Genomic DNA, 26,361 nt, shown 5'->3' with positions numbered 1-26,361 from the left:
ATATTAAAAATCGCTTAAGAGCATCTAAAAAAAACTCTATAACTTCAAATATTGAGTTTTTTGCTCTCCAAAAAGGAACTTCAAAACTTCAAATTTAGAGTTTCAAAAATTTAGAGTTTTAAGAAGTGAAACTCTAAATTTGAAGTTTCATCTTTTTATTTGCATCTTGGTCCTTATAATTAATTATATATCATATTTATAATTCTTAAATATTTTTTCATTCATAGTTTTAATCTTTAAAACTTTTGTATATTTTAAATATTTCAAATTTATTTTTATAAATTAAAATTTTACACATAACAGTTTTTTAAAATCAAAATAAGATTTATCATATTTTAAAGGAGAATTTACCAAATATGACTCAAAACTTGAATTTGATTGCAAAAGTATGCCCAAACTTGAATCAAATGCAAAAGTAACCCAAAAACCTTGTGAAATTACAGCCATCCCCTTGTGACCAAACAAAAAACAGAACTCATTTTTACGAATATATTCCGCTAAGTCTTCTGAGTCTTCTGAGATTCTGTTAAGTCTTCTGGACGACGTCCACGGAAGTCGTCTGGTATAGTTGATCATAAAAATAATTTATAAATTTTGTAAAAAATATTTTGATAGGCGAAAAATTAAAATCATGTAATTATAAACAGTTTTAAATGATATAAATTAAGATATAACAAAATTGAATTGTTTTTAACATAGATGAGTGAAAGTTGTGAATCATGATATTATTTGGTCTAGGGTTTGGCAACATATGTTGTAGTATTGTATGTACAAACAGATCTGAAAAAAAAAATTAATTTCATAGTTTCAACCAGTGAGATAACTTGTTTAGAAACAAAAGTCTTCTCCAAGCACCCAGAATCTCAAACAAAAGTGATCCACCAAGAATCTTAAGCTTCAATGGCTCTATGAACCATAAAAATTTTAGAATCAAAATCTTAGATTTTTTTTTGGATGAATATGGAGAGAAAGTAAAGAGATGTTGTTTTTGGTTCATAAGAATTGAGAAAGAAAGAGTGTACATCGATTTTTAGATGCATTAAGAGTTTCAAATTGGTTGTTCATGGTGGTTGGTGTATTGATGGCAATTGCAATATTCTGAATACTTGAGGAAGATGATGGGGATAGAGTAAAATATGCATTTTCAAAAAAAAAAAAAGTGATGTCATTTTCGTGAATAATCTGAACTTTGGAGGTAAAAAAAGCGAGTCAAAGTTTCAAAAAAAACATGCGTTAGTTTTGTGTTTGACTTCAAGTTTTGAGTCATATTTGGAAAAAACTATATTTTAAAAGTAGAATTAGACAACAAGAATATTATGAAAAAAACTTAATTTTTTTAAGAAGATATATACATGAAAGACATAATTATTACACAAATTTAAATATTACAACAACACTAATAGTCTAGTAAAATTTTCCGAAACCTATAAAATATTTTCCAAACAAATTTTGTATAACCTAAAATAGAGAATTAATAAATAATTTCGTGTAATAATGTGCTATTTTTCTTGTAGTTTAATATTTAATTAAATATTTCTATTTATAATTTTATATATTAAGTGTAAGATTTTATTAATTAATATTATTATAATATTTTTATATATGTGCTAATTATCTACAAAAGTTTTATGGATTTATATTAATTATGACAAATATAAGGAGTATAGTGTAAATTATAAATAATTTTGAAATTAAATTTGATGTTTTGCTTTTGGACAAAAACACATTGAAACTTCAAATATAGAGTTTGCAAAATTTTATAATATATAATTTTTGGAGATGCTGTAATGGTTGACAAAAAAAAAATCTCTTATAGCATGATTATTGAAAGGTTCTTAGGGTGGGGTTCTTAACGGAATTTAAGAACCGGTCGATCTTAATTTTTAACTAAAAAAATTAAAAACCGGTTCTTAAATAATAGTTTTAAGAACCGGTTCTTAACTTTTTTTAGTTAAAAGTTAAGAGACGGATTCTTATATTCTGGTAAGAACTTCACTCTAAAAACCTCCCAATAATTATGCTCTAGTAACGAAGTTGCTCTAAGATACTCATCACCTCTTGCCAAGCAGAAACAAAACAAAGGAACTATAATGATAGCTTTAGGGGGCGATTTGTTTAACAAAAGACGAGCAACTCTACTGGTATTTGCTTATCTCAATAGTTAATACGAAGAAGATCACATGTGCGATTCGTTGTGAAATGTTTTATTAGAAAATAAATTTTCAGAAATCAACAGACAACAGCCAAAGATCCATAAATATTTTATGGGGCCGACACAATCAGGGTCGGCATGTGATTTACATAGAAATACACATAAGTTTTTTACTTTAATTATTTCTCCTTATTTTGATTTATAGTTTTATGGACTATTAGTTGGTAGTTATCAACGTTATCTCACCTTCTCTCCTTCACGTGAAAACCAACTTCAAAGAAGAAGAAGAGAGCAGAAGGAAAAATCATGGAGGTTGAGAGAGACCAAACTGTATCCTCACCAACGATCCCTATCGTTGATCTAAGCAACCTCGACAAAGAGCTAGTGGCACGTGCGGTTGTGAAGGCGAGCCAAGAGTGGGGGGTTTTTCAGGTGGTGAATCATGAGATCCCCAAGGAACTTATCCAGAGTTTAAAGAAGGTTGGGACACATTTCTTTGAGCTCTCATCAGAGGCGGAGAAGGAAGCCGTGGCGACGCCAGCAAACTCCAAAGACATCCAAGGATACGTTACAAACAGCCAACAAGATATAGAAGACAAGGTTGATCGAGTTGATCATCTCTTCCATAATTTACCGCCACCCACTTCGGTTGATTACAGATACTGGCCAAAAAATCCTCCAGAATACAGGTACAGTAGAAACTCTATTGCTTAATACTCGATAAATTAAAAAAGGATAATAAATTAAATTTTATTCATTTTTCAAATCGATAACATGATAATATTTTTAGAATAGCATATGTAAATATATATATGGTTTCACTCAAATTATAATTAATAATTTATATATATATATAAATACAAAGAAAACATTACATAGTTGTTTATATTCAAGATGAAATTTATCCTTATTTTTTAAAACTTTCAATATATTTTTATTTAGTAAAATTACATCTAAAAGCACATTTAAATTATACACTTTCTCCAAAATTTGGTCAATGCAGGCAGGTGAATGAGGAGTATGCAAGACAGGTAAAGAAGCTCGCAGAAAAGATTTTGGGTTGGTTATCCGAAGGATTAGGGTTAGATCGTGAGGCTTTGTTCAACCAAGGTTTTGGAGGTGGCGAAAAGGCGGTTTATACGATGAAGATAAACTACTATCCGCCGTGTCGTCCACAAGCAAATTTAGTCCTTGGAATGGAACCTCACACAGATATCCACGGTTTGACACTTCTGGTCCCCAATGAGATTCCTGGACTTCAGGTGTTCAATGATAACCAATGGTTCGACGTGGAGTATAACCCATCTGTCATCAATATTCTTATAGGCGATCCGATCTGGGTATGTTTTATATATGTATACTCTATTATATAGTATAAGGTTGGATCTGACATTTGGGGACCATAAATATTTACATAAATATTAATTAGAAAAATAAAAAAACTATGTTATTTGTAAATAATAAAATCACCAACTCTGCGACTTATATACAATATATCTTTAAATTTAGAGACAAAGCGAATGTTTCATCGGTTGTATCCAATATCTCTATATAATTTATTTTGCAGTAGCCTAGTGTATATAATTTGTTTTGAATAACGGGAAATTGCATCTATTTTAAAGTCAAACGTGGATTCATTTTACAGAGAATGAGCAACGGGAAGTACAAGAACGTGTTGCATAGAACGACTTTGAACACGGAGAAGACGAGGATGTCTTGGGTTGTTCTCTTGAAGCCACCTTATGATATGGTCATTGAACCTTTGACGAAGCACACAGGAGATGGCGACGAGGCTCCCAAGTTTAAGCCCATTACTTACGGGGAGCACGTAGAACGCAAGGTCAGGGATAAACTTCAAAAGCGGTCATGAGTGGATCGTTGTTGATTTGATGTTGTCTCCTGTTTTTTTTCTGACAATTCGTCGTTGCACGAGATACACGATCTTGACAGTAATACATTTGCTTTCACTTTGGTATATGAGTACAAAAGAAATACAAAAGAACAATTGACCCAAGAAGATGTACAATAACAAATTAGCATGCTAACCTTTTTACTTGATCTTTTTTTATCTAACAACTTAAAGTGACCAATCAAATTATTTAGGCTTAATTAGTTAATACCTGGATGAAAAATATAAGCACAAACGATGCCTACATATATATATATTTAAATTCGAGTGTGTAAAATATAAGTTTATCTCGCCGCTAAATGTTTTGTTCCATTTTTTTTTTGGCTATGTTTATATATATCAATTGGCAGTCTTGTGGTTTCAATGGTAACGTTATGTTATCGCATGCCCTTTTTCAAAAAAAAAAAAAAAAAAAAAAAAACGTTTTGTTATCGCATTTGTTCTCGGTAAAACACTAAAACATATATCTGTGTTGATCAGTTGATGTCTGAAAAACAGATTAGACTAACTCTATCATATGCGTTATTTGCCTCATTGTTGAGCTCTCAAGTAAGTTCTTCAATTTGTTACTCCTTAAGTTAAAATCGCACATATATATTATATATTGTGTAGATAATGACTTTTGTGAGTGCTCACAGCTGGCACGAGGTACACGATCTTGACAGTATATGTTAAGATAAACTAATATTCTAGAAAGAGTTGGAGGTTGATTGTTTTCGATTTTTATACTAGTTTTTGGTTTTTGTTTTCTCAAAAACTATTTTTTCTCCAATCAAATTTTAGCCTTTAGTTTTTGTTTTTGTAAAAACCATTTTATTTGCCAATCAAGCTTTTCAACAAATAGATTCCCTAAAATTTAGGGAAACTAGTTTTTCAAAAGTTTAACCAATTTATGAAGAAAAACTAAAAACCAACTTTTGTTAGCTTTTATGAAAAAAAACGAATTTTGGTTTTTTTTGAAGAAACTACTACATTTTAATTAATTAATAATTAATAAATAATATTTTCATAAAGATGAAATTATCATGCAATTTTTGTACTTTAGATATCATTTGAATAGTAATGTGAATTAATTTATTTGTGTTTCATATCTCTAAAATAAATTCATATATTTTATAAATAATATTAATTAATTTTTAAAATTAGCTATTAATTTATATAAATAAAATTATTGAATATTTTTAATAATTATTCGTCACATTAAAAATAACTAAAAATTAGAAAAAAAATAATATGTATAATTTATTCATACAATATATTGTATTAATCCTGAAAATAAAAATAGCCATTCATCTTTAAGAAAATATAAATAATTTAAAAATGTATAATTATTTTCAAAATTTTGAGTATTTTTATTTTTGTATAATTTATAATATTTATATAGGAAAACTTTTGCTATTCAAGTTTTTTTAAAAATAAAATAATTTATATAAGAAAAATTTCTTAGTAGTTTCAAACTTTTAAATAATTTTATTTTGTGTAATTTTATATATTTTTTATTTATATTTTCTAAAATATAATTTTTAATATAATAATTAAAATATGTTGTTGTATTTTATTTTAAATAATAATATCAATATTTTGATATACTTTAATTGTAAATCTAAATATTTATTGCTATTTATTGTATTATTTTAAAGTAATGTATTAATTAAGTTTTGAAAAATAAAAAAAAAATATAGCATAACCAAAAACCAAAATCAAAATCTAGAAACCAAAAATCAAAAGCCAAAAGTTGAAAACCAAAATCCAAAATCTAAAAACCAAAAACTAAAATTAGAAACTATTAAAACAATCATCACCTAGGTTGATTGTTTACAGATTTTGAAGTAGTTTTTGGCTTTTGTTTTTGGAAAACCCAATTTTTAGACAATCAAGTTTTTAAGAAAATAGATTCCCTACATTTTAGGGAAACTAGTTTTTCAAATAACTGTCATTTTCTAAAGAAAAACCAAAATCCCAATTTTCTTGGTTTCTACATCTCACGATGCTTTTTCTTGTTTTTTTTTTTAAATTGAAAAGTTTTGTTACATTTGTGCATTAATATAGGAATAAATAAATAAAATGCTAACTATTATAAGTATGAACAAATAAGTTTTAGTAATAAGAATTTGTTTAACATATATAATACAAAATAATATATATTAAGAACATTCTTTAAAATTTGCCACTAAAATTAATTTAGTTATTTAAATTTACTTTTATGTAAAGTTTGCATGTTTTGTTAATAATCTATTGGTGTTATTTTATTGAAAACTGTGTTATATTCTTATAGTAATTTTAAGTTTGTTTAAAATATAAATTAAATTATAAGTTAACGATTTAAAAAATAACAGAAAAACTGAAATATATTAGTAATCAAATTTTAGAAAAACAAAAATGCAAAGAAATAAAATTCAAAAAATTATTTTATTGTTTTATTTTTGTTATTAATTTATATTTCAACTTCAAACAAAAATAATTAACTAAAATGTACTAAAATTAATTAAAACCTGAAAAAGTATCATTTGTATTTTTCTAAAAACTTAAATTACAGTAAAATCAAAAATCTAAAGCTAAAAACCAAAATCGCCATTCGAGTTTTTTCAAAATCTAAAAACTACTGCAAAATCAAAAACCAAAAAATAAAAACCAAAATCTAAAAACTAAAAACCAAAAACCAAAAACTAAAATCTAAAAACCATCCAAACAATCATCACCTGATGATACAAAATAATCACTAGTAATCGGATACGTGTCTGTTTTGAAAAGAAAGGCACCCACATGCAACATGCCACAGCTATTAGGTATCTATTTTTTTTTAAGTTATCTTAGCCACATTATCTTCCAAATCGCCGATATATTAAATTGTTAATATATATTATATAATACAATTATTAAAATAATACATATTTCAACATTTAAGTTTAAAATAAATGTAATATATATGTGTCCTTTTATATTTTAAGTATGAAAACTAGATTCGATAAAATAAAAAAAAGGTATGAAAACTAGATTTTGACCCACAGTAGATTAAATTTTTCTATTTAATATGTTTATAATTATTAAGAATACCATCAAATTGATTGTTTGTATTCCTATTGTAGATTCATATGTTTTCAGTTTGAGATTTGTGTGTTTAATTTTATTTTTATTTTAGTTTTTGGTCTTGCTAATTTATGTGATTCTTTTCTTCTTTAAACATGCGGGTTGTTATTAATTTAATTTTGATAAATTAAAGATTGAAATATAAAATATTAGAATTTTAAGTATATTTTTAGGTTTTATCATATTTTTGAAGATGGTCATTTTGATTTGAAAATTTTATATAAATTTCAAATTGTATTTTGGGTTTTTTTTTAAAGAAATACATGTTTAGCTATGTGTGAGGTATATAAATATAATATGGCATTATATTATGTAGATTATTATAATTTCAAAATTTTATATTTGACAACTATATTACATAAAACTATATATATTATTAAAAACTATAATATTTGTTGTTATATGAATTACTTTAAATTATGTAAAATTAATTGTTACAGAATTAGGTAGTTTGTAAATGTTTATATGTGTATTTCACTATAACCAAAAATATAAAAGATTTTAATTAGATAGAAACAGTTCAAAAATAAATATAGTTTTGTATTTGGCCCGCACTTTCAAAACGCGAGAAATTTTTTATAAATAATTAACATAATCTTTCATTTTAAAAATAATATATATTTTTGAATTTTTATGTATTTTATTTTACCATTCACATTTTTTGTCATCACAATTGACATTTATTTTTAATTTCGGATAATTTAATTTTAAATGAGAAATCAATTTGTAAATTTAACTAAAATTTATATAAATATAACTTATGAAAGTTAAAATAGTATAACCCGCCAATTTAACTTCGTTTGAATTACTTATAGTTTTTTTATTGATGGAAGTAAATATAAATTTGCATATTTTAAAATATCAAAATATCGAATATGTTTCACAATCTGGATTTTAAGTAATATCAGTTTATATGTTAAAATTTGAATTTTAAATATAATTTTAAGATTGCAAAAAATTCTATACTGGATTGATCGAAATATATTTGCTTTTGGATTGTAGTTAAATAATTATATTTGAATAAATTATCACTGAGCTCTGATTATTAAATATGCTTTCCTATTATTTATGCTTTTCAGACTTGAAATGATAATCTATTAGAAAACAATGGTCTACGTCATAATTAAATTATTAGAATAGATATGTGAACTTAACTTATACAAATTTTGGTGAGTTACATTATTAAATGCTCCGATGTTTGTTGGCAATCTTTGCAGTTTTTTTATGATAATAATCGCGTAAAAATTGTAATTAACTAATATTCATAAAATATAGGTGAATGGGGCATATGTTAAACTATTTTGTTACATCTCAAAGTAGATTCTTTCAGAAATTTTGTTTAAATGTTATATATTAAAATGTTTAATGTAAATTATAAAATAAGACATGTTAAACAACTAAACATTTTAAATATTCGGAAGTTTGGATACCATATCAAATATAAACAATTGAATATAAATTGGGTTAATAAGGGGCTGTTTGTTTCTCCTTTCAGATGAGCCATCTGGATGAAAATGAGAGTTTTCTTCGTTTAGGCATTAAAAGTACAAGTCATCTGGATGCTCGTCTGAATGAGTTTTGAAAATTTAGGTTTAATTTTGAAAATCAGCTAATTGATCCAAATTAGATCATTTGGATGGAGATGAGTTTGTCAAAAAGGTATAATATCTATTATACCCTCATGTAATTAATAAATTATAAACTTAAACCTAATATCATTTTGTCACTCATGAAAAATGACAAAACCACAAAAACGCATTTTCCCACCAAAACCACAAAATGCATTTTCCCAACAAAACCACGAACCACATTTTTAGCTAAAATCGTAATTTTCTCGTAAAATGAACTTTTTCGCCAAAGCAGATTTTCCCGTCAAAATCACAAAAATGCACTTTCACATCAAAACACGTTTTTGCGCAAAAACTGCAAAACACATTTTTCCGTTAAAACCGCAAAAACACGTTTTTCCTCCAAAACCGCAAAAACACGTTTTCCCACCAAAACCGTAAAAACGCGGATTTTTACAAAAACGTATTTTCCCACAAAAATCGCAAAATGTATTTTCCCACAAAACCATAAAAATACGTTTTCCTGCCAAAACCGTAAAATTGTGTTTTTCCGCAAAAACTGCGAAAACGCATTTTCCCGCCAAAATCGTAAAAACGCGTTTTCCCGCCAAAACCACAAAAACATGTTTTCCCGCCAAAACCGTAAAAACATGGTTTCTCGCCAAAACCGCAAAACGCATTTACCCGCCAAAACTGTAAAATTACGTTTTCCGGCAAAAACGCAAAAACGCATTTTTCCGCCAAAAATGTAAAATTACGTTTTCCCGCCAAAACTGCAAAACGCGTTTTCCTGCCAAAACCGCAAAAATGCATCTTTCCGCCAAAACCGCAAAAGCGCATTTTCCCGCCAAAACCGCAAAAGCGCATTTTCCCACCAAAACTGTAAAATTACGTTTTTCCACCAAAACTGTAAAAACGCGTTTTCCCGTCAAAATCACAAAAACGTATTTTTTCACCAAAATCGCAAAAGCGCATTTTTCCGCAAAAACCGTATAACGCATTTTTCCGCCAAAATCGCAAAACGTGTTTTCCCGCCAAAATCTTAAAACGTGTTTTCCCACCAAAATCGCAAAAACATATTTTTCGCTGAAACTGCAAAATTTGAGTACATCACGCTCTTACCATTGCTTTCATCTTTCAAATTTTAGTTTTATTAAAAGTTATAGTTGTAGTTAATTTTAATGCAAATTTAAATAAAAATAAATAAATTTATATGAAATAAAAATTTATAAATGTCAAAATGCTAATTTTAAAATGATTTCAGTGTAAATATATTTTAGACTAAATAAAAAAATTAGTGTAGTTAAAATTAATATCAAACATATGATTAGATCAAATAAGGGTATATTTGTAATTTGTTTATTACACTCATCTGGATGGAAATGAAAAACAAGAAACGAACATAAAATCCATCCAAATGGCTCATTTAGATGGCTCATCTGGATTGAGAAACGAACAGCTCCTAAAATCTGAATGGATCATATAGATGGATCACATAGATGGAGCAAATGGATAGAGATGACTCGTGTGTAACCCTAGTTATATCTCGCAACCTCTCCTTTCCATAGACAACACTAAGCAGAAGATAATGAAGTGAAAAGGAAACAATGGAGACAATCTCAGCCCCGGACGATATCCTCGTGGTCGATCTAAGTAACCCAAACGAAGACCTGGTGGCGCGTCATAGATCCTAAAAAACTAAACTTCTAATTAATATAACTTCTCTACTTGTTGACCCTCCCGACCGCGTATAATTGTCGTATTAAACTCGTTCGACCGATCGAGAAGAGTCATAGGGCCAATCCACTTGTCACTAGTCAGTTTTAAGTTGGAAACGCCTTTCCATAGACACATCACAAAGCAGAAGGGAGGGAAGCAAGTGAAAAGAAACAATGGAGACAATCTCAGCCTTGGACGATATGCCGGTCGTCGATCTAAGTAACCCAAACGAAGACCTGGTGGCGCGTCATAGATCCTAAAAAACTAAACTTCTAATTAATATAACTTCTCTACTTGTTGACCCTCCTGACCGTGTATAATTGTCGTATTAACTCGTTCGACCGATTATAAATGTCTTAAAATTCCGAGATTTTTTGCCGAGAAGAGTCATATGGCCAATCCACTTGTCACTAGTCAGTTTTAAGTTGGAAACGCCTTTCCATAGACACATCACTAAGCAGAAGGGAGTGAAGCTAGTGAAAAGAAACAATGGAGACAATCTCAGCCTTGGACGATATCCCGGTCGTCGATCTAAGTAACCCAAACGAAGACCTGGTGGCGCGTGCGGTGGTGAAAGCCAGCGAAGAGTGGGGCATTTTCCACGTTGTTAACCACTGGATCCCCCCGGAGCTGATAGGGCAGCTAAAGGAAGTTGGAACGGAGTTCTTCCAGCTTCCGGAGTCGGAGAAGAAAGCCCTAGCTAGCGAAGCCAAAAGACTCCAGGAACATGGAAGGTTACGTAGCAAATTTAAATGGCTGGGCTGATCATCTCTTCCACAGGATATGGCCACCGTCGAGAGTCAACCACAGATTCTGGCCTAATAACATTCAAGATTACAGGGAGGTGAACGAGGAGTATGCAAAGGAGATAAAGAAGCTGTCGGAGAAAATCCGTGGGTGGTTGTCCGAAGGATTAGGGTTACGTCGTGAGGCATTGAAGGAAGGTATTGTCTGATGAAGGTCGTCTTCTATCGGCCGTGTCAAGATCAAGATGTGAAGTACGAACTCCGCGTCATACTGATCTCAGTGGGATCACGTTCTTGATCGCTAACCAGGTTTACGGACTTCAGGCGTTTAAGGATAACAACTGGTTCAAGGTCAAGGATGATGACTCCAGGATCGTCGTCATCATTGGCGATCAAGTCCATGTAAGAAATTAAACAGCTCTAAGGAATCGTTTTCACTGTGATTTTCATTTATAGTTGGTCATAAAGTTATAATAGTGTATAGCTTTAAAAAGACAAAACTAAAAACATCACGTTGGTGAGTTGTGTTTTTGAGTATTTCACAAAATAAAAAATTAGAAAAATAATAGGTATTGACTTTTAAAAGGACAAAACTATATAAGAACATACACACTAATAGTTTTTCATAAAGCTTTCTCACCGAAAATAATAATAAATGTTGATGCGATAAACAACTCTATTGGTGAATTGTTAGTATTTCACAAAGTAAAAAGAAGAAAAAAACATAGGAGAAAGAACTCAATGAGATCACAAAAACCCATGAAATATTATTATAACTAGTCTAAGAAATTTTGAAAAGAATAATATAGGATAGTGAGGTAAACAAGATGTATTAGATAATATTATAAAAAGGTTGAAATTCTTTTTTAGAAATGTTAGAGATGAGGTGGCTCTGGAGATTGGTCTGCATTTCATTATGTATCCTTGTTTTGTGAAATTGTGGGTATTGTAGAGGATGAATAATGGAAAGTATAAGAGAGCTGAGCATAGGGCGACGTTGGATAAGGAGAAGACGAGAATTTCGTGGCCGGTTTTTGTGGATCCTAACCCTGATCACGTCGTCAGACCTCTGCCGGAACTAATCTCCGGCGACGATAATGCTCCCAAGTTCAAGCCTTATACCTACAGAGACTACAAATTCCATATCTGGAACAGACTTCCTCTCGACTGAGACAAAATCTCATGATCAAGAAACAGAGGAGAGACATCATAAACTTCGTCTCACAAGAGGAATCTCATAATGTATTGCTTCGTTTTTGAATTATTGCGTCTCAAATCATTTAATGTTGAAGTTTAAATGTTGTGTTTATGATGTTGTATACATATTTTAATATCATGGATTTGAACGGTCATGTTTTTGCTTCTTTTTGTGTGTTAATATTCTTTTTTGTTTGCTATATGGTGATCAAATATTCATATGATAAAAACAGTTTAATACCAAGACAGACAAGCAAACATAATAGACAAGAAAAATAAATGATCTTCTACTAACTATGATAAAAATATAAAACCTGAAGATTGTGCTAAACATAAAGTCTAGTAGTTTGAGCTAATATATACTATTGCTGATAAAATAAATGCGTATCCATTTAATGCGTTATGTGCTTCATCTATTTAGCTCTCAAATAAGTCCTTCAATAGTTTTGTTTTTTTTTTCTTTTCTTCGATAGGGTTCTCAGTGAGTTAAAATCACATCCTTTTTCCAGTTTGAGACAAGTTTTGCTATATAGCATTTTTGTTGATTTGGAATCTACTCAAATCATTACACATATGTGTAGGTACATAATGATTTTTTTTTATAATCTAGGTAATCCGGACACTCCAGAAGAAATCAGACTAGCGTCTAACAGCATCTCTAATCCTTTGCAAGATTTACTGCAAAATAAAGAGGTGAATGCAGTTATAAACAGATAAAAAACTGATTCCTCTATAAATAGAATAATATTTTTTTTTGTTCATAACTGCATTCTTCACTCCATTTTACAGTAAATTTTGTTGTGGGATCGGAGAAGATCAAATTACAACTCCCGCAGAAGACATTCAGGTATATAATGACTTTCGTTATATCTCGTAGAAAAGGTAATAATCAAATAGTCGTTGTATAACGTATGCATTACGTAATTAGTACCTATTATTATAAAAATTCGGTGGACTAATGTGCTTTACAATAATAGTTTTAAATTCTTGGAAAGTGAATTAGTTACACTGAAAATATATACAATATCACCTTCCTGACAACAAGCAGCACAACAACTGCAACTACCAGGGCATTCGTCCTCTAACCCGTTTTGTATATGTTTTGAGAAGAAAGGTATCAGAAGCTTTTGAGTCAGACATCAGATATTGGGGGTGATTGGTAGTTGCCGTAGGTGTTGTCCACGACTATATTTATTTCTACAGCACCAAATTCAGAACAATCAAGCTTTAAAATTTTTTTTGAAATTCCAGCTCTTGAAATAACCTACAGCTGTACAAGTGCTCTGCACAGCCAAATATCCAAAGCAATTTTTTAGTGTTTTACATAAAATTCTACAGCAATAAAATTTAAAGACACAGTAAAAAGTCTACAGATTTTTTTCTACAGCAAAATTTTTGAAGCTACAGCCATTACCAATCGGACCCATTGATTTTTATTTTCTAATTATATGTTTTCATGACAAACATTTGAATTTCATTAGATAATGAGATTGTTTATAACGATTACAAATTAGATTAGTCAGCAGGCTGTTTATCGCCAAAAACACAACAAAAAAAAGAACAGGGAAGAACCTTTTTTTTTTGAGCAACCAGAGAAGAACCTTTAACTTTCAATTAAAAAGATAACTAGAATTTGATACGCACGTCCGTGCGGATGTTAGTTTTTACTTTTTTTATGAATTGTGTAATAATAGTTCTAAACAAATAAGTTATTTGAATATTTTTGGTTCCTACAAACCTATTCGGATCCAGAAGGATCTGAATCCGAACCCCTTCCAAAAATTTACAAAATCTGAACAAAGTTTAATTTTAATCTCAAAAAATCAATACAAAAAACGTTATGTACCCGAAAGGGTCGGTTGAATTCTTGTCATGAATGAATCAGTTTCATTCAAACTTGTGAAATTATTTTGGTTAACACATAAAATAAATGTTATCGGATTATTATAATAAATATAAGTAATTAAGTAATTAGGAAGAAGAAAAATGGAATGTAAAAAATGTAATAAAAACACTTTAAAATAGGTAAGTTCTATTTTGGACTATATAATAAACGAATCCAAATTAATTAGAAAAGAAAATAAATGAAGTGGTTATAATTAGTATAAAAAAAATGAAAATATGTAAAAAATCACTTAAAATTAGGCAAATGTTATTTTGTACTTAAGTTTAAATAGAATAGATAGATAGATAGTTAGATTTTGTGGAGTTGATCACGTCTGAGATCTTACTAATATGTGATTATAAGTAAATTAGTTATGATCACTGAGAATATTCCCTTTTAAAACTTCCTAATTGTTTGAAATAATGGTAGACTATTGGATAAGGAATGTGCTAATGTAAATGAATAACGTAATTAGGCGTTTTGGAAGATACGTGAGTAATTAGGATGTCGATATAAGTGGGAGTTAATGTGAGTAAATTTTAGTTTTGTCAACCTTCGATTTTGTCAAGTAATATATCTTGATTTATTAGATTTCGGTTTTGAGAAGATGATTCATGTTTAGTACATTTTGGTTATTGGAAAGACAATTAATTTAGAAGGGGCAAACCAAACTATTGTCTTCTTCATCAATAGATATTTTGCCATAAAGAAAACTTTTATGCGTAATTAATGTGTTATGAAACTCATTAATTATGGTTTGTTGCTGCACTTTGATGATTATGGTTCAACGGGATTTTAAAAATGATCAAATAACTCTGTATTTTATTGTTGAACTATAGTGGTGAAACAGATTACTCAAGAAATCATCTTTTTAGGATGCTTTGGTTTGGGAGCTCTGTCTTTTGTGGGATGAGGAAGATGACCAAATAACATGCATAGGTTAAATGTGGTGTGAGAAATCAATAGAAGTGGTGTGAAGTTTATCAACTTAATAAAAATAGGAAATATATTCTCAATGGCATTTGGGTGTAAATAAAGTGATATTTAAAGGATTAATTTAATTTTGTACTCCACTTTTAATAGATTAGATGTTACTGATGTGTGAGCCGAATTTGCATCAGATCACTATTTTTATTTTGGCCAAGATTGATTCTTCTAATTATATGTGTCATACTGCATATTCTGGATTTGAATATATACCGCTTGAAATTTTGTTGCAGTATTTCAAAGTTTGAATATAATATGTGTTAAACTATCTTCAATGGTTTATCTTATTTTTTCTTTAAAATAGAGTAAATCTATGATAGAGTTGGATGTTGTTCCAATAGTACTCTATATTAAAATGAAAAATAGAGTGATGAATAAAGAAAAAATAAGTTAACTCCATAGAGTAAGCCTATTATTTACTCTATTATAGAGTGGAAAATAGATTACTATTAGAGCATTTTTACTGTAAACTATTTTATAGTAAAAAATAGAGTGAGGTTGGAGATGCCTTTAGATAAATGGAGCCGAATAAACCTCACATAAGTTTAAGCCAACAAAATGCATGCCGTGTCGAACCCTAGTTTTTTTTTTCGGAAAGTTGGTAAGAGTTAGGGAAATTAACCAATAGCTTAGGAAAGAAGGATACGTGATAATTGGATAAGACAAGAAAAACAATTTTCAAGACGCGAAAAAGAAGATCCCCTTTGCTACAGTTCCTCCGTCACAGTGACCACCTTCGCTGAACGACGGCGCCTTTTACGGCGTCGGTTACAAGACGCGCCCTCTCCATCTCTCCTCCTAATGGGGAAGGGTAAGAAGAAGGCCAAGAAATCTCGCTCCCCGACGAAGAGCCCGAGCTCGTCTCCTCCTTCAAAGAGCCCGAGTTCGTCACCTCCGTCGAGTTCGTCACCTCCGTTGAAAGAAAACCCTGTCACCGTGGATTTGCCCATGACGACGTCTAACCCTGCATCTCCGACAGCTAAAACTCCGGTTGATGCCTCCAAGCCTGCTTCCGATGCCGATGCCCAGATCGCTGATTTGGTTGCTCAGCAGACAAGCTCTACAGCTAGTGAAGATTCCAAATTGGAAACTCCGAGTGCCCATGTGATCGCTCCCGTAGCAGATCCGGACACAACAAACAAACTAAAAGGAAGTACTAAGATCGTGAATCTGGTCACTGAACTAGTCACTCCTGAGATCGCCTTGGCAGATCCAGAGCTGACCACAGAAGCAGAGCTAGCGAAGGGATCTCTAGCCATTCCTACCCTACCGACTGAGAATACAACAAAAACTACCATACCTACTGGTGAAACGCAAACGACTGAAGCAGGTTCTAAAGTACCAGGCCCTCATCCTAAGGCCTCTTATGTCTCTCAGGTTAAAGGCATCAAGCAGCTAAAGAAGACTGGTGAATCCTTCATCCTACCATCTGGAGAATCTTGTGTGAAGATTCCTAACTCAGTCATCGAAAAGAACAAAAGATCCTGGGATTGCTTTGTCCTCGGTCAATTCTATGTGGACCCACCCTCCCAAGGAACCATCCATAACATTGTTAATGGGATTTGGAGCAAACAATATAGAGATATTGCAGTTTCGAAGATGGAGGGCTTCGCTTACCTATTCCGAATACCTAACGTAGGAACTCGGAACAGAGTAATAAATCAAAGATTGTGGCAGATAGACGGGAAGACAATGTTTGTAGCCAAATGGGAACCGGGTATCGTCCCGGCAAAGCCAGAGTTATCTGCTGCCCCGATATGGTTGGAACTGCGGAAAGTTCCACTCCAATTCTTCAATGAGGATGGTCTTGAGCGCATTGCGGGCCTGGTAGGAGATCCAAAGTTTCTGCACCCAACCACCGCAAACAAGACAAACCTGGAGGTAGCAAAGGTCTTCACCATCATTGACCCGAGGAAGCCATTGCCGGAAGCAGTAAATGTACAATTTGACTCCGGTGAGATTAGTCGTGTGCTCGTTTCCAGTCCTTGGATGCCTCCCATATGTAACCACTGCAAAGAGATAGGCCACTTATCGAACAGATGTAAGCTGGCGCCTATTACTTGTGTACCATGTAACTCGTCCTCGCATGCCTTGCATAATTGTCCAAAAGCTAAGAATTTAGAAGGGAAAGGCAGGAAGACAAGAAGGGCAAAACCGAAAGAAAAGCAGTGGGCAGTGGTTGACTCGAAACCTCAGGCAAACGCTGAGCAGGAAACAACCTCAAAGCTGGGTACAAAATCGGATTTTGCAACAGGAGAATGCAGTAAGGATCCTCCTCGCCAGAACACCATCACCAAGCCCCGAGGAACACTTAGTGAGGCTTCATCTGGTGTTGAACTGGACTCATCAGATGTGGAATCCTCTGAAGATGAAGAAGAAGAAGAAGAGGGGGAAATCATGGAACATGAGAATGATTTTCGCGTTGCGAAAAAGAAACTTTTTTCAAAGCTAAAGGGTGAAAGGGGCAAGGGCCCCAAGCACGCCTGATTTATGTCGGCACAACTTTTTTGTTGGAACGTTCGCGGTTTTAATAAATATAGTCACCGGAACGGTTTCAAAAAGTGGATTAAGGTAAACAAACCTATTTTCGGAGGGTTAATAGAAACCCATGTCAAGCAATCGAAGAGGAAGAAGTTTGTAAATGAGTTACTTCCTGATTGGTGTTTTGAGGATAATTACAGCTTTTCGGATCTTGGTAAGATATGGATTTTATGGCACCCGTGTGTTACTGTCTATGTGGTCCACACGTCCCTTCAGATGGTCACTTGCGATGTCACTATCCCGGGTCAGCCACCTTTCTTCGCCTCTATTGTCTATGCGTCTAACTTCCATGAAGAGAGGAAGGAATTATGGGAATCTATGGTAAACCAGGGAACTTCTCAACTGTTAACGGGCAAACCATGGATTGTTATGGGAGATTTTAATCAAACTTTATCTCCAGAGGAACATTCTCTCTACGCATCTGCTAGAGTTGACAAGCGTACAAGGCTGTTTAGGGATTCTCTTCTTGAGGCAGACTTGGTAGACCTGAATTTCAGAGGGAAAACCTTTACAAGAGTAAGACAGCTCCAATAGCGAAGAAGCTAGATAGGGTTTTAGTGAATGATGAATGGAGTAACTTCTTCCCTACATCAGTGGCTTCTTTCCTCTCTCCGGATTTCTCAGATCATGCCTCTGTTACAGTCGCTCTGAGCATTAATTCTCCTCCTCTCAAGCGCCCCTTCAGGTTTTTTAATTACCTGTTACAGAATACAGAATTTCTGCCAATGATAGCAGAGAGGTGGTTCTCTTTCAATGTAACTGGATCTGCAATGTTAAGAGTCTCCAAAAAATTGAAGCTGCTGAAGAAGCATATCAGGGATTTTAGCAGATTGAACTACTCTGGTATCGAGCTGCGAACTGAGGAAGCGCACCAAGCTATGCTAGAAGCACAAGAAAATACTCTTGCGAACCCATCTACTGCAAATGCTGAATGGGAACTAGAATGCTCTCGTAAATGGCAGCTCCTCTCTAAAGCGGAAGAATCTTTTCACTTGCAACGATCTTCAGTAACTTGGACTGCATTGGGAGATGCAAATACCACGTACTATCATCGGCTAACTTCCTCAAGAAGATCAGCGAATCACATTCACTTTCTTCTGGATGACTCAGGAGGAAAAATTGAAAACCAAGGAGACATTGAGGATCATTGCGTTGATTATTTTTCTGGTTTGCTGGGTGAACCTGCGAGTGCACAACAGTTCGAGCAAACTGACCTGGATCTCCTGTTTGATTTCACCTGCACAGAAGACGACATATCTGGCTTCTGTAAGGATTTTAGGGTACAAGAAATTAAGGACGCTTTTTTCTCACTTCCAAGGAACAAGGCAAGTGGCCCTGATGGATATTCTTCAGAGTTTTTCAAAGCAGCATGGAGCATCATTGGCCCAGAGGTTTCTCAGGCCGTCCGGGAATTTTTCTCCTCAGGCTGTCTTCTCAAGCAATGGAATGCGACAACTCTGGTTTTGATACCAAAGATTACAAACGCTTCTTCTACTTCAGATTTTAGGCCGATTTCATGTCTGAATACGGTGTACAAGGTAATCTCCAAGCTGTTAGCGAAGCGCCTACAAGTGATCCTACCTCGTATAATATCTCAGTCTCAATCAGCTTTCATGCCGGGTAGACTCTTGGCTGAGAATGTCCTTCTTGCTACCGACCTAGTACAAGGGAACAACACAGCAAACTCATCTCCTAGTGCTATGTTAAAGGTTGATCTCAGAAAAGCCTTCGATACTATCAAATGGGATTTCATCATAGGAATTCTCAAGGCTCTCTCTATACCGACCAAGTTCATTGGATGGGTTTATCAATGTATTTCTACAGCATCCTTCACCATCTCTGTTAATGGTAGCAGCAGTGGGTTCTTTGAAAGCACTAATGGTATCAGGCAAGGAGATCCCATCTCCCCCTATATTTTTGTCCTGGCTATGGAAGCTTTCTCTAGACTGTTATTGTCCAGGTATGATTCGGGAACTATAGGTTATCATCCAAGGACGTCAGAACTGAAGTTGACTCATCTGATGTTTGCTGACGACGTAATGGTCTTCTTTGATGGAAGTGCAAACTCGCTTCATGGAATCTCAGATAGTCTGGATGATTTAGGAAGTTGGTCTGGTCTGAAGCTGAATAGAAACAAGACAGAGGTCTACACAACGGGGCTGAACAGCTCTGAATCCCTTGCTATCGCTAGCTTTGGTTTCACCTCGGGTTCACTCCCAATTAGATATCTTGGTCTTCCTCTCATGAGCCGTAAGCTGCGAATAGCTGACTATGTTCCCCTGATGCAACAATTAATTAAAAGATTTCGGAGTTGGGCGGTAAAGACCCTATCTTTTGCTGGGCGACTAGTACTCCTAAGTACGGTTATAGCTGGAACAGTAAATTTCTGGATAACTACTTTTATGCTACCAAAAGGTTGCATCAAGAAGATAGACTCGCTCTGCTCCAGATTTTTGTGGTCAGGCAACGTTGATGAACTTAAAACAGCGAAGATAGCTTGGAAAACTTGTTGTTTACCTAAAGATGAAGGAGGGCTGGGTCTAAGAAGCTTCTCGGCTCTAAATAGGGTGATGCTTCTCCGTTTTATCTGGTTGCTACACTCAGGAAGCAACTCTCTTTGGGTCAGTTGGCAAAGGCAGTATCGATTATCGGCTAAACCTTTCTGGGGAGTAGATGAAGCCACAACTGATTCTTGGACATGGAAACAATTATTGAAGCTAAGAAGTGAGGCGCTGAATTTTTGCAAAGGTATCCTAAAATCTGGGAGTAAACTCAGCTTCTGGTATGATGTCTGGACTCCTTTCGGTCAACTAATAAGCTTCATAGGCCCTACGGGACCAAGGGCCTTGCGTGTTCCCCTATTGGCTACGGTCTCAGAAGCATGCAACTCGGAAGGATGGTTAATCGCTCACCCTCGTAGCCAAGAGGCGCTGGACATTCAAATTCACCTTACCACCATTGCTCTGCTGCTTTCTGAGATTGATGATGATGAATATGAATGGATAGTTCCAGGTAGTTCTTCCACGGTTTACTCGTCTGCAGTTACATGGGATTTTTTAAGGCCTAAATCAGAGACGAAAGCTTGGGTGGATTGTGTATGGTTCAAGGGTCATGTTCCCAAACTGGCTTTTAATATGTGGATCGCCAATGCAGACAGGCTGCCTACACGGGCAAGGCTGGCTTCATGGGGAATCCAAATCTCCACCTCCTGCTGTCTATGCTCCCACGACGTGGAAACAAGAGACCACTTGCTCCTGACCTGTTCTTATAGCAGGGAGGTCTGGAACCTTGTTCTTACCCGGTTGCACCCACCATTGCATGCCTTCCAAGACTGGAATGAGCTACTCTCCTGGATCAGATCGACAATGACACAGAGCTCCACTGTTCTAAAGAAGATAGCAGTCCAGTCGACTATCTACCATCTTTGGAAACAGAGAAACAATGTATATCACAACAGCTGCATTATCGCTCCAACGGTGATTGCGCGTGGGATATACAGAGAAGTGAAGATCATAATCATGGCAAGGAGGGATAGGAAGAAATTTCTTTCTCTGTTGTCAAGTTGAATTATATAATTTATTAGCTCCATAACATTGCTCTATCTTGTTTTTATTTTCTTTTTGCCAAGGTAGAGTAGCACTTAGATTAACTTTTTGTAAATCTGAACATCATTAAAAAAAAAAAAAAAAAAAAAAAAAAAAGAAGGATACGTGGTAAAGTTAAATGGTAGGACAAGATAATATTAATGCGAGTCATGTGACTGATGCTACATTCAAATGTAATTTTACTATATAAACACGTACATACCGCAACGTCTCCCTCTAATCAACATCTAAAGATTCTAAACCATGGAGGTAGAGAGAAAAGGTAGAGAGAAACCAACACACATCTCATTCGTCACTCCCGTCAGAGAAGGAGAAACCCGTCATTACGTTCCAAGCCACGGCAATGGACGTCCCTATCATCAGTCTAAGTAACCCCAGAGCTAGTGGCTCGTGCGGTGGTCATATCGAAGAAAGGGAGATTTTTCAGGTGGTTAATCATGGGATCCTATGAGCTGATACGGCGGTTGAAAGAAGTTGTGATGCAGTAAGATTATCCAAATATCTTTATTATTCACTAGTTTTAGATAATTATTTTTTATTGTATTTTTTATATTTTAGTAGTTTTCTTATTTTAATTAAGATTAGAGTTTTCATTGATTTAAGGATTTATTATAAATAGGCATCTAAGCTTAAGGTTGTATTCAGTTTTATTTGATTAATAAAGAGTTTTGGCTTTTGGGAAAATAGTGTTTTCTATCCCTTGTACTGATTTGATTAGATTCATCAATCAAGAAGCAGGTCCCAAGCGAGAATTTTATAGAATCCCTTGGTTGAGTTGGCAGGTCCCAAGCGTGGTTCCATAACCCCTTGGTTGAGCTGTTTATCGTTGCTTCCGCTCCATCAAGTTGGGACGGAGTTCTTCGAGCTTAAACGGAGAAGGAAGTCATAGCGAAGCCAGAAGACTCCATGGACGTAGAAGGATATAGAACCAAGTTCAAGAAGGATCTAGATGCATTGGTTGATCATCTCTTTCACCGTATCTGGCCACCGTCTAGAGTCAGTTACCGTATTTGGCCTAAGAATCTGACATACAGGTCCATATCAATGGAATTTTCGAACTAAAATTATACACAAGATGGAATTTTAAGTAAAACACCCTCTTATTTGATGTTTTGACAAAAAACTTGTTACAAAATAAGTGATGTTTTCATTAATTTAGATAAAAAACCAAATAATGTTTGAGATTTGTGATCAATTACATAATAATTCTGTATTTTTTTCTTATTATTGAATTAATTTTGTTTCATGATATTTTTGAATAATCAAGATAAATTGTATAAAAATTAGCACATTTTTATTTGATAAATTCTCTAGGATAGCTATTTTTAAGTTTTTGTTACAAAAATGGCTTTCAATGAAGAAAATGACCAAAATAAGTTTTATTAAAGGGTAAAATTGTATTTTTATCCTAGGGTTAACTAATCTAGACTTAGGGTTTAGAGTTAAGGGGTAGAGTTTTGGGGATATGGTTTCAAATTTTAAAAATAAAAAGTTAAAATTTTCAAAATAAAAAGGAGCTATTTTGGTCTTGAATGCTATTTTTGTGATAAAAACTTTAAAATGTCTATTTGGGAGAATTGTCTTTTTTATTTTGTATTTATTAACTTTAAATAAAAGAAGTATATAAAATATATGTGTTTTTGTCATTCTACTCATAGTTAGTTAATTAGTTTATATATATATCTTATGTTTATGAAAAATCATCAAATGTTTTAGATTTTTATAGAGCAATATAATCGGATTATAATGGATTTTTGGAACAGAGAGGTGAATGAGGAGTACGCAAGTCACATAAAAAAGCTATCGGAGAAAATCATGGAATGGTTATCAGAGCGGCTAGGTTTACGACGTGAAGCATTGAAGGAAGGTTTAGGTGGCGAAGCCGTGGAATATCTCATGAAGATCAATTACTATCCACCCTGTTCTGATCAAGATTTGGTCGTCGGTGCTCCGGTTCACACTGATGTTGGTCCGATCACATTCCTAGTTGCTAATGAGGTTTCAGGACTCCAGGCCTTCAAAGATAACCACTGGATCGACACGAAGTGTACCACTTCAGGGATCATTGTCATCATCAGCGATCAATTCCGGGTCCGAAAAATAATGAACTTCAAAAGACTATTATACTGGAAGTGTTCTTACTACAAGTTCAACTATAGTTGGACAGAGTGTCTTTTTATAAGAGCAAAATAATTAAAATATATAGTTTTCATACGTCCTAGATCACTTCCAAGGTTTCTGAAAATACTTAAAAAGAATAATCATAAATAATCTATAAATACAATATAATAATATGTGGCTGTTTTAAAACTGGGATACACATACAAATATATATATAAACTGGGATACACATACAATACACAATATCATTAGTGTATTGTCTCTCAATCTAAGTCTCTAATAATTATTATATTAATATTTAAGCATGATTATTGGTAAACAATTAAATTTAAATGGTGGAAAAAAAATTCTACTATTCAGGAACTGCCAAATGGCAGAAGAGCTTCTAAGATTTGTACAAACAATTTTTTAAGAAGAGGCGTGCTTCTTTTTTTCTACAATCTTTCTCATCATTTTTTAAAAAACATTAAGTATGTTAAGAAACTTTTTTTTTGTCACTGCACATGCTCTAACATACTATTTTATTAGTTTTTGTTTTAATTATATTTTAAAAACTCTAAATACTACAAGTGAGAATGATATGTAGTCTATTAGACCATCTCCATCGGGCACTTCTTCTAAAGAAAAGTAAAAAAAAAAAAATGAAAAAGGTTTAAAAACAAAAGAACCGATGCTTAACTTGGGCCTTTAAGAATTGGTAAGGACCCTTACGTGTCACTTTTTTAGTGGACCTCCTCTTTATGTCTCTCTCTCCTTCTCGTTAGGGTCTTGATCTGAAATCATCGACGTTTTGTTCTATCTTGTATGAAGATACCAAATGGGTTTGGATGTGCGTTAGGAGAAGAGATCAACAGATGCTGAAAAGGATGAGAAGAAGACGGTGGAGATGAAAGATGAGGAGAAGAAACAAAATGTGGTTTATGGAAAGCAACAAGAGCAGCAAGTTTAGATCATTTTGAATGATTTGTTTTGTGGTTGTTCTAACGTGGTAGGACAAAGCATTATTAAGATTCTATTCGTTCTGTTTCCATCTCTAACAAAGCGTTATGTTAGTATATAGATTAAGAAGCCTGTCGTCTGTGTTATTGCCTTGTTCTAACGTGGTAGGACAAAGCATTATTAAGATTCTATTCGTTCTGTTTCCATCTCTCACAAAGCGTTATGTTTGTATATAGATTAAGAAGCCTGTCGTCTGTGGTATTGCTTCTCTCGGTTATGATCATATAGAGATTCTTGGTTAGTCTCTTTTGTCAGGAAAAAAATGGATCCAAATGTTTTTTTAATCAGTTGGTTTTATTTAGGACACACGCTTGCTGAAATCTCTGCAGAGAAAGCTGGTATCTTCAAGGTAACAACAAGAAGCTTCTGCATTACTTCGGTTTGAATTTCATTCTTATTGATTTGTCTGTGTTGCTGAGTGGAGTTCCTGCTTTTACAATGCCTCAACCTGATGAAGCAATGAGTGTACTTGATGAGAAAGCTTCAGAATTGGAGGTAAATGACTATATACAAAACAACCTAATCACTAGACAGATGTTGAGTTGAATAGTTTTATGATTTGTAGTTGTATCTTTTGATTTGTAGCTTTATGTCATTTTTATTTAAATTTTTGTGTTATCAAATCCATATCATTCAACTTTAAAAAAATATATATTTAAGAACCCCTATGGGGTTTTCCCATCGGAGGAAGAAAAAATTATTTCCACTAACCAAGGTTCTTAACTTCTCATATCACCTTTAAACCTACTAATTTAATCATTAGAGCCTATTAGGGGTTCTAATGGACGAAGTTGCTCTTAGACACTAGTCTAATATGTTAGCAAATACAAAGACAAGTATATACTCAAACTCACAAAGATTATTAGGATATAGAATAAAATGAAATAGCTCATAGAAATTTATTTAGGTGCAACGGAAGGGGACAAAAAAAGGAAGGTTTGAATGATAACCAAGGGAATGAAGAAGAACACTACATTCCTTAACGTTCCTCAAAAATGTTACCTTTCATGAGGAATATTTTTTCCTCTTCATTCCTTCTCATTCCCTTTTCTGTAGAGAATTATAATGCAAATTTGTTCCTTGTTAATTTTGATAAAGAATCCTCATTCCTCATCATTCCCAAATTTTTATTCCTATTCATTTTTTTCCTTTTCATTTATAATGTTCATCGATGGTTACCAGTCACACTCCGAAGACTAAAAAACACCAAGAGCAAAATGTTTTTTTGATTTATAGGATAAAAATGGAAGGAGACAATTCTCTAGGTTACTTCATCCATTGTCATGAACCATGGTTTTCAAAGAGATTTAAAATAAGTATTGGGTTTATTTTGTTTTTGAGATTGATGTTTTTGTAGAGGATGAGTAATGGGAAGTATAAGAGTGCAGAGCATAGAGCCACGATGGATAAAGAGAAGACTAGAATGTCATGGCCTGTTTTTGTGGAATCTAGCCTTGATCATGAGTTTGGATCTTTGCCGGAACTGATAACTGGCGACGATAATGCTCCTAAGTTCAAGCCTTTTGTCTACAAAGACTACAAAGTTCGTAAGCTTAAGAAGCTTGCTCTTGACTGAGAAAAAAAATCTCATAATCCAGATTATTATTCACAAACCCTATATGCTTTAATAAGTAATGTCAGAGTTTCAATTCCTCAGAAAAAAATTGAGTTAATTTCATACTGTCTTGTACCGTATTGTGCATGGTACATGTAAAATTATTGAAGCATCTTTTACAAATTTTTACCTCTGAAAAATTATTTGTTCTGATTTTTTTTTAACATTAATGTTTTGTAGAAGTGATAAAAAATTCATTGAATAGTATTTCTATTATTTCAAGCTGTAAT

General features: G+C 33.2%; 1 protein-coding gene and 2 pseudogenes across 1 annotated transcript; all 3 read left to right on the top strand.

Moving 5' to 3' along the window:
* Positions 1–2,378: 2,378 nt before the first annotated feature.
* Positions 2,379–4,160, top strand: LOC106316306 (flavonol synthase/flavanone 3-hydroxylase-like). The gene is made up of 3 exons (XM_013754182.1): positions 2,379–2,841; positions 3,156–3,492; positions 3,798–4,160. The coding sequence occupies exons 1-3, from the start codon at positions 2,459–2,461 to the stop codon at positions 4,020–4,022; spliced, it is 945 nt and encodes a 314-aa protein (XP_013609636.1). The 5' UTR covers positions 2,379–2,458; the 3' UTR covers positions 4,023–4,160.
* A 6,764-nt stretch (positions 4,161–10,924) lies between these two features.
* On the top strand, positions 10,925–12,352 carry LOC106314179 (annotated as a pseudogene).
* Positions 12,353–21,739: 9,387 nt separating this feature from the next.
* Positions 21,740–26,092, top strand: LOC106314178 (annotated as a pseudogene).
* Positions 26,093–26,361: the final 269 nt, after the last annotated feature.

The sequence above is a fragment of the Brassica oleracea genome, chromosome C9 (assembly GCF_000695525.1).
Source record: "Brassica oleracea var. oleracea cultivar TO1000 chromosome C9, BOL, whole genome shotgun sequence".
NCBI lineage: Eukaryota > Viridiplantae > Streptophyta > Magnoliopsida > Brassicales > Brassicaceae > Brassica > Brassica oleracea.
This window is presented reverse-complemented; position numbering and strand designations above follow the sequence as displayed.

What these genes read in the sequence shown, in the direction of transcription:
- LOC106316306 (XM_013754182.1), top strand. Translation starts at nt 2,459, where the DNA reads ATGGAGGTTGAGAGAGACCAAACTGTATCCTCACCAACGATCCCTATC. An exon ending in AAAAATCCTCCAGAATACAG is followed by an intron (nt 2,842 to 3,155) that starts GTACAGTAGAAA and finishes TGGTCAATGCAG; the next exon opens with GCAGGTGAATGAGGAGTATG. An exon ending in TTATAGGCGATCCGATCTGG is followed by an intron (nt 3,493 to 3,797) that starts GTATGTTTTATA and finishes TTCATTTTACAG; the next exon opens with AGAATGAGCAACGGGAAGTA.